The 11,716-nt window shown below is 41.9% G+C and overlaps 1 protein-coding gene across 1 annotated transcript; it reads left to right on the top strand.

Moving 5' to 3' along the window:
• The first annotated feature begins 2,512 nt into the window (after window positions 1–2,512).
• Window positions 2,513–11,179, top strand: PIGB (phosphatidylinositol glycan anchor biosynthesis class B). The gene is made up of 12 exons (XM_054388259.1): window positions 2,513–2,624; window positions 2,708–2,840; window positions 3,141–3,261; window positions 3,803–3,907; window positions 4,084–4,214; window positions 4,759–4,899; window positions 5,297–5,348; window positions 5,762–5,973; window positions 7,150–7,214; window positions 9,354–9,564; window positions 10,312–10,492; window positions 11,049–11,179. Exons 1-12 carry the CDS (start codon window positions 2,513–2,515, stop codon window positions 11,163–11,165), a joined length of 1,581 nt encoding a protein of 526 aa, XP_054244234.1. The 3' UTR covers window positions 11,166–11,179.
• Window positions 11,180–11,716: the final 537 nt, after the last annotated feature.

The following is an 11,716-nucleotide window of genomic DNA, read 5'->3' as shown; positions in this document are numbered from 1 at the left end:
AGTTGCTCCTCAGAAGAGCTCTAGACCCTTCGCCGGCTTCGTTGCCCTTCTCTGGACACGTTCCAGCACCTCAATGTCCTTCTTGGGACAAGGGGCCCAAAATGCGACACCATAAATCTTAACTCCTTTAGCACCGGGGACGCTTCTCGGAAGCCCCCGTGACTCCTGCAGCTGCTGCTGAGGGTGACAGGGCGGTGAGCGTCCCAAGCCCCCGGCCCCGCTGTCCTCATCTCGGCTCGCTGCCGTCCTACCTGCTTGCCTCCCCCGGCCACCGGGGCTCCCGCAGCGCCGCGTCCCTCTGTACCTGCCCGGTTTGGGGCTGCAAGCGTGCCTTTTCCGTCAAGACAACATCACTTCCCGTACGGCCCGAAGTAGGGGCGGGAAGAACGGCCCCTCCCGGCGCGGGGCAGCCGCGGGCAGGGCAGGGCCGGCCGGGCAGCACCGCCCCGGCGCGACTCGGCCTTCCCTACCGTGGTAACGCTGACTGTGCCAGAGATACGGCCCCAGGGTAGCAGCGCTGCGCTCCTCAGACTGCTTCCATGCAGAAGGCCATTTTCAATTACCTGGTCTGAGCAGAAATAAATTATACAAGCAATTGCCTCGCGTTGGAGCACCGGCTCTTCAGCCGCACACCTCCAACACTCCTCCATGGGGCCACAGGCAGCTTAAAAAAATTGTATGAGAGGCAAAACAGGTTCTGAAGATTAAATACGTGAGGCCAAGTTCGTGTCCACCGCAGTGGATTTCGTGGTTTCTCTGCCGCCTGCTGGCAGCCTTCCCCTGCAGGTCTCTTACAGCTGCTCAATTAACTTCAAGTCCAGCAGTCTCAAGAATTCTGCAAGCAGAGTCTTAACCTCAGGTGCTTGAACTGTCTGCCTCAGTTCAGACATCTCTTTCTTGAGTTTTTCCAAAAATCAACTGCTCTCTTTATGGACAAACTTCCAGCAATTATGCTGCAAAGAAGGTGCCTTCTAGACTTGTTACCCCTTGTTAAAATAGCCTTTTCAATATATAATGGTCTTGCAAACAAAGGGAACTACTTAAGTCACCACATTAGTTCTGTGCTAGCACTCATCACAGGCTTCTGGAATTTCATCATATCCAAATTACATTTATCACACACCCTGTATCACCTCGGATCCACCTTCTGCTCTTCTAACTTCTGGGAAGTCTAATGCAGGGCTCCCAGCTGCCACGTTGTTACTGCCTTTAAAGGCACATCCCAGTGAAGACTTTTTTCTCCCTCAAGCTGTCTACAGGTTCTGTATTAAAAACAGAATCTGCCTAATTCCTCCAGAAATCTACAGGTTTGGGTTTCCTTTTAGATTTATTAAAGTCTTGAAATATCTACTGATCTAGTTTCTCAGAGTCTTTGATTCTGTCAGACTGACCCACACCTGTTACAGGATCAATGCTGTCCTGATGAGCTACACTCTGAACACTTCTCCAAGTACAACCTTTCAGGCAATCCGATCTAGTAAATAGCCACCCTAGACTCATTCTGTCAGGAATGAAAGCTGTGTGGTACATGTGTGGGCATATATAAACCAAAGACTTCAAAGTCTCAGCCATCAGCATTCCCAACAGAATGGATTGAGAACTACAACTGTGACAAGCAGATAAAAATGGTGTTTATTGCCAGGAGGATCAGATCAGACACAATAAAAAAAAAAAAAAAAAAAAAAAAAAAACCAACAACCACGGAGAGTGACTGTGGAACAGTGGCTTTCCTTTTCCAGTTCTTTGGTTATTTAAACTTAGGCGTGAAGACACACTTTTAAACATTCAAACTTTTGTACAGATCAATATTCACGTCCTTACAGACTGGTACCACGCACACACGTATACAGTTACATCTTCGGCGACCGATTGCTTCAGTGCACAGCCAGGCTGCAAAGGAGGCCGCTCGGGACCGCCACGGGTGGCGCACGGCGACGAACGCTCCGAATTCACGGGACGCTCGGGCGCCATTTCCTCTGACGGGAGCAGCGCAGGTCAGGGCTGCAAGGGTGGCGGCGCGGCTGGCACGACGTCAGGGACTCTTCGCCGCTGCGGCATCCGCTGGCGGTCCCGCCGCGCCCTCGCGGGACTGCTGGGACCTAGGCGGCTGGAAGATTGGCCGGTAGATATAGATCCCGCTTGCCACGCCGAGCACCACGGCCACCGCCACGTGCGGCAGAGGTAGCCTCCCCCACATACCGCCAGGCGGCGCTGCCGCGCTCACGGACACGCGTGAGACTCCCGCTGCCCCTCTCTGCTCCTCGGCAGCACCCTCGCTCTCGGCGGGGAGAGGAGACTGGGGCACAACGCTCGGCGTTCTTTCTGCCTCAGGAGTGCTTCGCCCCACGGACCTGGGCTGCGCCGTGCCGGACCCGGCGTCTCTCACCTGAAGGACGAAAGACCACAGAGCCAAGGCCTCCCGTTCGCTAGAGTAACCGGAAGGAAGTGGCGGCGTGTCCCCGCGGCTGGAGGTCACGCATGCGCCGCCGCCGTCGGAGGCCTGGCGGCGCGGATGGAGACGGCAGGCGGGCTGCTAGCGAGGAGGCCAGAGGTGGTGCGGCTCCGCAAGCGGCAGTCGGTGCTATACAGCACCCCTGGCGGGGTCGCCGGGCAGGGAGGAGCCGGTAAGCGGAGCGGAGAGAACGGGCGGGGCTGGAGGCGCCCTTCGGAGGGAGCACTGACGAACCGTCCCTCGTCTTTTTCCCAGGCGCTGCCGGCGGGCCGGCACGGCTCCTGGCGTTCACCGTGGCGCTGCGAACGCTCAACTGCTTCTTCGTCCAGACCAGCTTCGTCCCGGACGAGTATTGGCAGTCGCTGGAGGTCGCTCACCGCATGGTCTTCAAATATCCTTGTCAGTGCTAGGCCCTCGCCGGCCTTCGCGGCCCCGTGCTGCCGCTCTCTGCGGGCCAGAGGGGATCTGTCCCAGCTGTCCCTGCGTGACTCGGCAGTCATTGCTGCAGAATCCTGAGTGGGAGGAGGGCAGATATTTCCAGGGCAGCGAGGTGTTAGTTTGGCCAGTAACAAAACCCCCGCTGACCTTTGCTACACGGGTAAATGTCTCGACCCGGATAAGGCCTGAGAAAAACACATCTCCAATGGAACTTTTTGGCTAGCTTTTCATTATCTATCCTTAATATTAATAATTATGGGTACCTAACTTGGGAATGGACACATGGCTTAAGAGGCTATTCATACCCACTGATCTTTGCAAGCATCTACAAAGCTTTACAGCTGCTGGGCATGGATGATGTTAAGCTGCTGGTGAGTATAGTGAAAAACACATCAGATAAAATACAAAGCCTTGAATCTGGCACAGAGACCTCACTGAAGTGTTTTGCATGGGTGCAGAACTCATTCATAGATCTTGTTACAGTTCTGATGTTTGTGACGATGTTTGTGACTAGAAGGGATTATTCTTGGTCTGCATCAACCTCCTTCAGCTTCATACTGATACTGTTTGTCACTACTTCAAAATTGCTCCATGGTTCAGTTTTCCAAAGTGTTTAATAAGAAACAGTTGTACTAAAGACAGAAACAGTCCCTTCTGACTTCTACTGGAGATCAATGGCAAAGAACTCTGCTGTTGATTGCTGAACACTTTCAGCTGACCTTTAGACTTCTTTTGGCAGAAATACTAGTTTTACCAAGGGACCTCACTATTTATTTTTCTTAATAATTAAAAAGCTATAGGGAATTCTCACCACTGTTTTCATATCTGGACAGTCACTAATTCACTAGTCCTCTCTTTGAACTTGGAATTTACAGGTTTGTCGCTAGTAAAACATTCTCTCTGCTTACATAGATATGGGTCCCTAGACTTGTACAGGCGGTGCTGGCAGCTTTTGCTGATACGAAGCTTTACTCACTAGTGCAACACCTTGAAAACGCAGAAACAGCAAAGTGTGTGGTGAGTCTCAAGCCTTCAAAACAAGGTTATGTGTGTTGAGAAACACCGTTTGTTGCAGTACAAACAACAGCAAAATGGTACTGTCACACCTTGAAGAATTAACACCTTCATTTAGAACTACAGAATTTGTTTTAACAATTCTCCTTCTCCATCCTGTTGTTCATAATTATTTTCAGTACTTCTGCCAGCTGTGTTCCTGGTTTACATGGTATTCCTGTACCAGAACTCTAACAAACACCATGGAAACTCTTCTTACCATTTTTGCTCTTTCCTACTATCCGATAAAAGGTTCCAAGATGGGAAGCAGGTGAGAAACTTTCTACTAATACTACTGGGTTTTCTTGGCTTGGGATAATGTCAGTTTTTAAAATGTTGATTTTTATCTTAAAATATAAGGCAACCAAAACCACCTCATTCATGTAGCGAGAGCTCTAGATCATGGGAGGAATGGCAGTTACAGTATTTCCTCTAAGATTGTTTTGCAGCCATAATATAACTGGTATGTAAAACTGCTCTGTTTCTCTTATGTGAAGTGTTACTTTATGGGAAACGTTAACAAACTGGAATTAATGGGAACTGGGGAAGAGAGAACAAAAACCAACGTTTGGGTTCAGCTAGAGGTGAAGTTGCAGTCACAGCTTTCTTTCACCAGCTAACTATTGTAAAGCAAGTACATGCTTCCAGTTAGCACCTTTCCAAGCAAAGCAGAGTATCTGTGTCAAGAGAATCAAAGTTACCTGCAGTATGGTCAAAGACACAGCAGTATTTATACATTGTTGAAATGTCACCATCTGCAGAAGAACTGACCAAACCTTTTGGTAACTTGGTTTTCTCATATTCCCTCATTCTAGTTGCAAATATTTAGCTTTGGTAGCATTTGCAATTATTATTCGTCCCACTGCTGTTATCCCATGGATACCTTTGGTCTTCAGGCATTTTTTGCAAGAACAGAGGAAAGCAGACCTTATCCTACACAATTACATTCCAGTTGGGTAAGTTCTTCCTGAGTTTCAATGATGACTCAGCTACAGGTTAATATTTTACAACCACACATGCAGACAATCCAAAATGCTGATGTAATGTAAAAGCAAGGGGAAAATAGAATCCTTTTGCAAAAGCTTAAATAAGGGGCATTCTTTCTTTCAATTGAGGTATATGCTATTAAAAAAGTACTAGGAGAAGTGTCATAAGGGTGAGCCATGAGAGCATTCCATTTTAATCTGGGATTGTGCAAAGAATACCAGGTGATGGCAACTGGCCACTGTAAAATGGCTATGAGTAACATCAAAAAATAGGAGGAATCAGGGAGTTGTGACAGCTATTTGGAGTAGAATCTGCTACAAAACCAATTTGGACTGTATCAGTGCAACCAACTTTCCATTTTTGCAGATTGGTTACAGTAGGAACCTCTTTAATAATCGACCGCATGTTTTTTGGTGAGGTAAGTTGTTTTAACTTGTAAGAAAAAGGCTAGAATTTAGCATTTTAACATGGATGGCTATTTCAGACTTCTCTAACTTCTGTTATTTCTGTGACTATGTCTGGCCTATGACCTCTAAATACATTCTAAGTCATAAACCCAGTTCTTCTAAATGATGGACTGTTACATAAAATCAGTATGCTCAGCTCTCGATACACAATACTTATCAACAAACTACAAAGTTTACACATTGCTGTGGTTAATTGCTAAATATAGGAAGTCTGTGATGAGTCTTACTAGAAAAAAATTCACGTATGAGTGAAAATGCTGTGTCATTTAAAGCCTCTGATGATGCTGTAATTCCGTTTAACTCTTGTTTTTCACTTCTGATGTGTATTTAACATCCCCACCACCACCTCCCCTAACTTCCCCAGTGGGTACTGGTTCAGCTGAACTTCTTGAAATTCAACGTGCTGCAGAATTTGGGAACGTTTTACGGATCTCATCCTTGGCATTGGTACTTCACTCAGGGATTACCAGTCATCTTGGGTACCCATCTGCCTTTCTTTGTTCATGGCTGTGTGCTGGCACCAAAAAGGTATCGCATCTTTCTAATGGCAGTGATTTGGACTGTGTTGGTATACAGGTAAATTCTCCTAAGTTTAACTACTATCTTCACGAATTGTGTTTTTTCCAAAGCTCATGTCCTCTCTAGAACAAAAAAACATAGCATTCAGGTTAAGTGACAGAAAACTTGCAACTATTCAAGCAGCCAATTATACAATAGGTTCTAGAATTTTATGTAATATGTTTGGCAATAATATAAGGAGTATTTTTAGAATTTATTAGACCCTTAAACAATAAAGAAATTCAGCATGAAATTCAGTGGGGGGAAAAAAGCCATCCCTTAATTCAGCAGGTGTTTAAGCAGCAGTAGAACTAGGCATAAAATTGTGTTTACTACATGTCTGCTAACAAAAATAAAATTTCATTTATTACTTTGGTTTTGGAGGCCTAAGAACCTCTCATCTTACTGGGGATGCACCAATCCCATTCACAACTCCAGAACAGACAGCTTTTAATATTTATTGTAGGAATCTGTCTCAAAGTTGAGAAGTAGAAGGTAAGCTGTTTCTAAGGCATGAGAATTAACTGCAGCTTTAGTGAGAGACACGTTCAGAGGAGAAGAGATACAGGAAATGAGCAAATACTAAGTAATAAATGGTACAGCAATAAATGTACTACTACTACAAAACACAACAAATCAGTAGTGAGGATACAAATCTTGCAGCCTCTCTTGTCTTCTGGATATACCTCTACTGGCTTTAGGCCTTTATCTCCTTCAGTCTTTTAAGAACCTGTTTGGCTCCCATGACATAGTTCTTGCAGTAATCCCCCCAAAAGTCGGCATGGGAAATTGTGTAAACTCGTATTAGCAGAGGTGAATGTTACTTTGTTAGATACAAATGTGTGCTTGAATCTTAGCTTCTCCTCAACGCTTTTTACTGTGTTTTATTAGAGAGCAAATTGGTGGCTAAATTATTTCTAGGAGTCACAGAATCAGACCACTGAATTGCTAGACTAGTAGCCAGGTGCTTGTATTAGTGCTTGCTTTAAAATGACCAAGTAAGTCTTCAACTGAATGTACTCATTATGTACTTACAAAGTGACAGTTTGGATTTTTATTCTAAACTGCCTCAATGCCAAGAGATCTTAGTACATGGAAATCCTTTTCTTCCAGTCCTCCATGCTCTACCACATACTCTTGTCGACAGAACTGATGCATCACTTTCTTGCTGTACTATTATCTGTTTTATTACAGCATGCTGAGCCATAAAGAATTCAGGTTCATCTATCCAGTAATGCCATTTTGCATGGTTTTCTGTGGTAAGCATTGGTTTCAAATGTCTTGCAACCTTCCGTGAGTTTAATTTTTACCTAAATACAGATTATTATAGTCAGTGTAGTTATTGGACAGGATTCTTAGAGCTGGCCTCATCTTTTCTTATGGCTAGGGAAAAAGAAAGAAGGGAGAAAAACAAAATAAGGAAAAGTAAGTGACTGAAAACATAAGTGGACACCCCTTCACATGGATAAAAGTACTTCCTGCAAAAAATAAGGAGATTGATTGACTTCTGATATTTTAGCAATGCCAACCATGCAGTGAGTTTTTGCCTTTGTCTCTGCAGTATTTTTCAACCCCCTTCTCTCAAATATTCCTAACAAACACCTTTCAGCATGCAACAAAAGAAAAATACTCAAAAATTAAAATGATCCTTTTCTACATTCAGGTGTGTTAGCAGATGATGCTAGTTGTGCCGTCTGCTTTTGACCAACTAGAGTGGTTAAATGTAATAGCTCTTTCCTTCAGGCACTGTAAGGTGAAATTGTTAAAACAGGAACAAGGGCCCTAAACACACATGGTTAAGTTAAAGAGAATCTGACCACAATTTAAATTGTAAATCATACTGCTTCTGCTAACGAAGATTTTTCTGATACTTTGAATACTTCAGTAGTTTCTGTTATTTATCTTTTTCCTTTTTTGTGGGTTTTTTTCTTTTAAACACAGAAAACCTAATAAGCACGTACTTTATATTTTACAAAACTAGGTATTAATGACAATAGTGTATCTGTAGGAGGATGAAATCACAATATGAAGTCTAATATGCTGAAAAGCTACAAAGGAAGATTGAAACTTCTGGAAGTTGAAGCTTTACTTTAAATGCAAGTTCAAACAGATGAATCAAAGAAAATAAAATTTTTTTTAACCTGTTTTACTAGTCTAATCAAAAGTAAATCATACTACAATACTTCTGCTCTCTGCTAAGATCAAATACTTAGTTTTTTGTAGTTCAGTGGCAGATTTAAGATGAGCTAATTCTACCTCCCATGGAGAAAAATTCCAATCAGACCACTGTGGATTTTGTTAATATTCTTTGATGAATGAAGTAATCTACATCAATTTATCAAGAGATAGTTATCTCTTCAGATACTTTACTGAAGAAAAAGATGACCAAAGTTACATCTGGTAACTCAGTGGTGACAGTGAGGTCTTTAAATTGTGCAAAACAAATAAAGGCATGAATATCAACGTCAATTCCAAGCACGCTTTAAGATAAGAGCATTTCATAAAAGCAATTAAAATATGCCTATAACAGAATGTTTCCACATATGTTTGGAGCACACACAAGCTAGTAAACTTTGTTTCCATCTGAGATAAAGATCTGCAATTTGTCAGAACAGACCAACTGAAGACTAATTACTTACTTTTGTAACAGACCTCTTCTAATTTGTTTCTTGTGATTCAGTAAAGGTAGTCACAGAGCTAAGCTGCAGAAAGTATTTTTATCTCCTAATACTGACAAGCACATGATTTGCTAAGGGTTTCCAGATTGGTTGCAACATGAAACTGTCTTTTGTACCAGGTTCATCTAAGTTGTGGTTATGAGAAAGAGGTTCATACAGCTATCTCCCACCAGGAGAAACGTCCCTCAAGAAAAGTAGGAAAGAAGGGGCAGGGATGGGACATGGGAAAATACAGAGGAATAAGCTTTTCCAAGCTTGAAACTTAGTATGGGAATGCCTGTAGCTTTCAGGATGTTGGAGAAAAAGAATACCAGAGCCATACCAAATCACACGTAGTTAACATTTATTCTGGCTCTACTTGAGCATACATGAATCTGAACGCAACATTAAATCACCACATACCATTCATCCAAACTACTCAAACTCTTTTCCCCCTCAATAAGTTAAAATTAAGCTCCAAAGAGACAAAGCATTGGCTTTAAAATTCTATTTCTGTACTTCAGAAGACAGGAAATCCAAAAGTTAATAAGGGCAAAGCCTAACCTCTGAATTTCCATTCAAAGAATAAAGCCTAAAAGCACATTGTCTTAAAATACCTAAAAGCAAGGTATTGTTATCAGCTGAGTAACGGTTTTCCACTAAATTATGGTACTTTCTGAAATACTGTGGAGTACTGTCAGTGTTTACTTATCTCTAAATCTTACTCAATTTTTTCTGTAGGATATTCTTTGAAACACCTGAAAGCATGGAAGAAATCTGCAGCAATTTGCCTGTTTTTATCAAACTTACTCCCAGCTCTGTATACAGGCTTGATTCACCAGCGAGGCTCTCTTGATGTTATGAGTCACATACAGCAGCTCTGTAATGACTCTTACCAGTCACAAGCTTCTGTCTTCTTCATGATGCCATGCCACTCTACTCCGTTTTACAGGTATTAAAATAGTTCACAGCATACTATATTAAAATCTATACACTTAGGCAGAAATTACTTTTTTTCCTAAGCTTAATAAATTGAGATGGATAAACATATGCAGGATGAGTTACTTTCCATACAGTTACTACAGAATGAATAGGGGAAATAAGCCAAATGCTTACAGCACAGAATAAAGTTCAGCACATAAGCTTCATTCAGTTTTTGTAAAATAGCTTCGTGCTAGGATTTTTTTGTGTAAGTCTTCTGACTTCTGAAAGTCACATTGCTACATTATGGTAACCTTTGTAGCAAAACTAAAGGCTAATTGTGACATCAAATTGTATTAATTTTACCTTCTCCTCCTAGAGAGTAAAGAAATGTAATTTCAACATACAATGACTGAAGTCACTATTCAAAAAAGTTTTTAGTAGATTGTGGCAAGTGAGCAAAACATTAAAGCAGATATAAGCAGTGAAATTGATAGGGAAAAGTATCTTTTAAACTAAGTCATTTTACACAGGTGGTATTTTTATGAAAATTTTTCTGCTTTTTGTGAACTGCTAATAACATAGTCACAGCATTTGGTCTACTTTTGCTTTCGCATGAAATACAGAGGAAAGAAAATAGGACTCTAGGGGAAATAAAACAACTAATTATTCCGTTTCGGTTTTGACTGAGCTATCTTTTAAGTGATGAGTCATTTCAGATCTTTGATACTGTTAAATTTATCCTCAAGTAGGTTTTTTTGTTTGTTTTTCTCTCTAGTCATGTTCACTGCCCTCTAAAAATGAGATTCCTTCAATGTCCCCCAGACCTAACTGGAAATGAGAGCTATATTGATGAAGCAGATGTATTTTACTCTAATCCACTTGGTTGGCTTAACAAAGAGTTTTACCATGATACGTTGTTACCCAGTCACTTGATCTTCTTCAGTGTACTAGAACAGGTATGGTAACTGCAAGATGAAGCAAACTAGTTTTGAGGTCATTAAAAATTAATTAAGGGAGAGTTAATATTTTTCTAAAATTATCCACAGGCTTTCAAAACAGCTTAAATTAAAATTGAAACCTGTAGTACGTAATACCATTTCAGTGATACATACTTAACACGTAGGTATGTCCTCTGTATGAATGCTACACACCATAAACTACTACTTTATGGAATTCTTCTCAAGCCATACTAAAACATGTGCCACCTGTTCCCACAACGATATACTTTTAAGTAACCTGCAATGACAAGCAAAAATGCTTGTAGTCAGAGCACCATTTCCCCTCAATTGTTTTATGAAATCCATACACTGAAAACAAGTGTCTGGTAAATACCCATGCAGGATGGGATTAAACAGATAGGTACCACTTGGTTTTTAGCAGTCTTTCCTGAAGTAGAAGGTAAAACTTTGAGGGGGCAATTCTATTGATGGTTTCCAGAAGACTTTGGAACACTGTTCTGAAGCTCCCAGTAACACTTCCTGTCTGTGGAAACTAATGTATGTTCATTTACAGGAAATATCATCATTTCTAGCTTTAAGGGGCTATGAGAAAACAGACACTGTCTTTCACACTCAAGTACCTCAGGGACGAGTTGGAAGCCACATCTACGTCTACAGGAAAAAAGCCTAAAACGAATCATACTTGAAGATCAGTTTCTAGACTTAAGACCTAATAAGACCAGTTTTGCATAGCAGTATTATGACTTAGAAGATCCTGTACTGCAGTGAGTAGTGAGTCTGAAACCGGGTAAGTCAAATGGGGATTAAGCAGCCCCTGGCTGTCTGAAAACAAACTTCTTTCTGAAGGCAACTTCATTAGTAGTATGGCTGGGTGGGGGTGATTTGTGACCTTACAACGCTAGAACGCATCAGGAAAACCAAAGTTGCCATGTAGCTACTTCATAAGAAAGTAGACAAGACTGGACCATTTTTTATAGAACTGTACAACTAATGCTAGGTTTGTTTTATAAATAAAGTCTTTTACCCACAATCTCTCTTTATTTTCTTACACAATATGCATTTCCAGTGCTTAAAGTTCATTAGAATGCAGCACAGCAAATTCTTCACAATTTAACAAGCTCTTGAACACCCTCCCCACCCCCCAAAGACAAGAAGTGTAAGATTACAGAACACTAACAAATACATTACCATAATGTTGACCTATTTTTGAAAGGATGAGAC

The sequence above is a fragment of the Indicator indicator genome, chromosome 16 (assembly GCF_027791375.1).
Source record: "Indicator indicator isolate 239-I01 chromosome 16, UM_Iind_1.1, whole genome shotgun sequence".
Lineage (NCBI taxonomy): Eukaryota > Metazoa > Chordata > Aves > Piciformes > Indicatoridae > Indicator > Indicator indicator.
The sequence above is the reverse complement of the archived record's forward strand: the minus strand, read 5'-3'. Positions and strand labels throughout refer to the sequence as shown.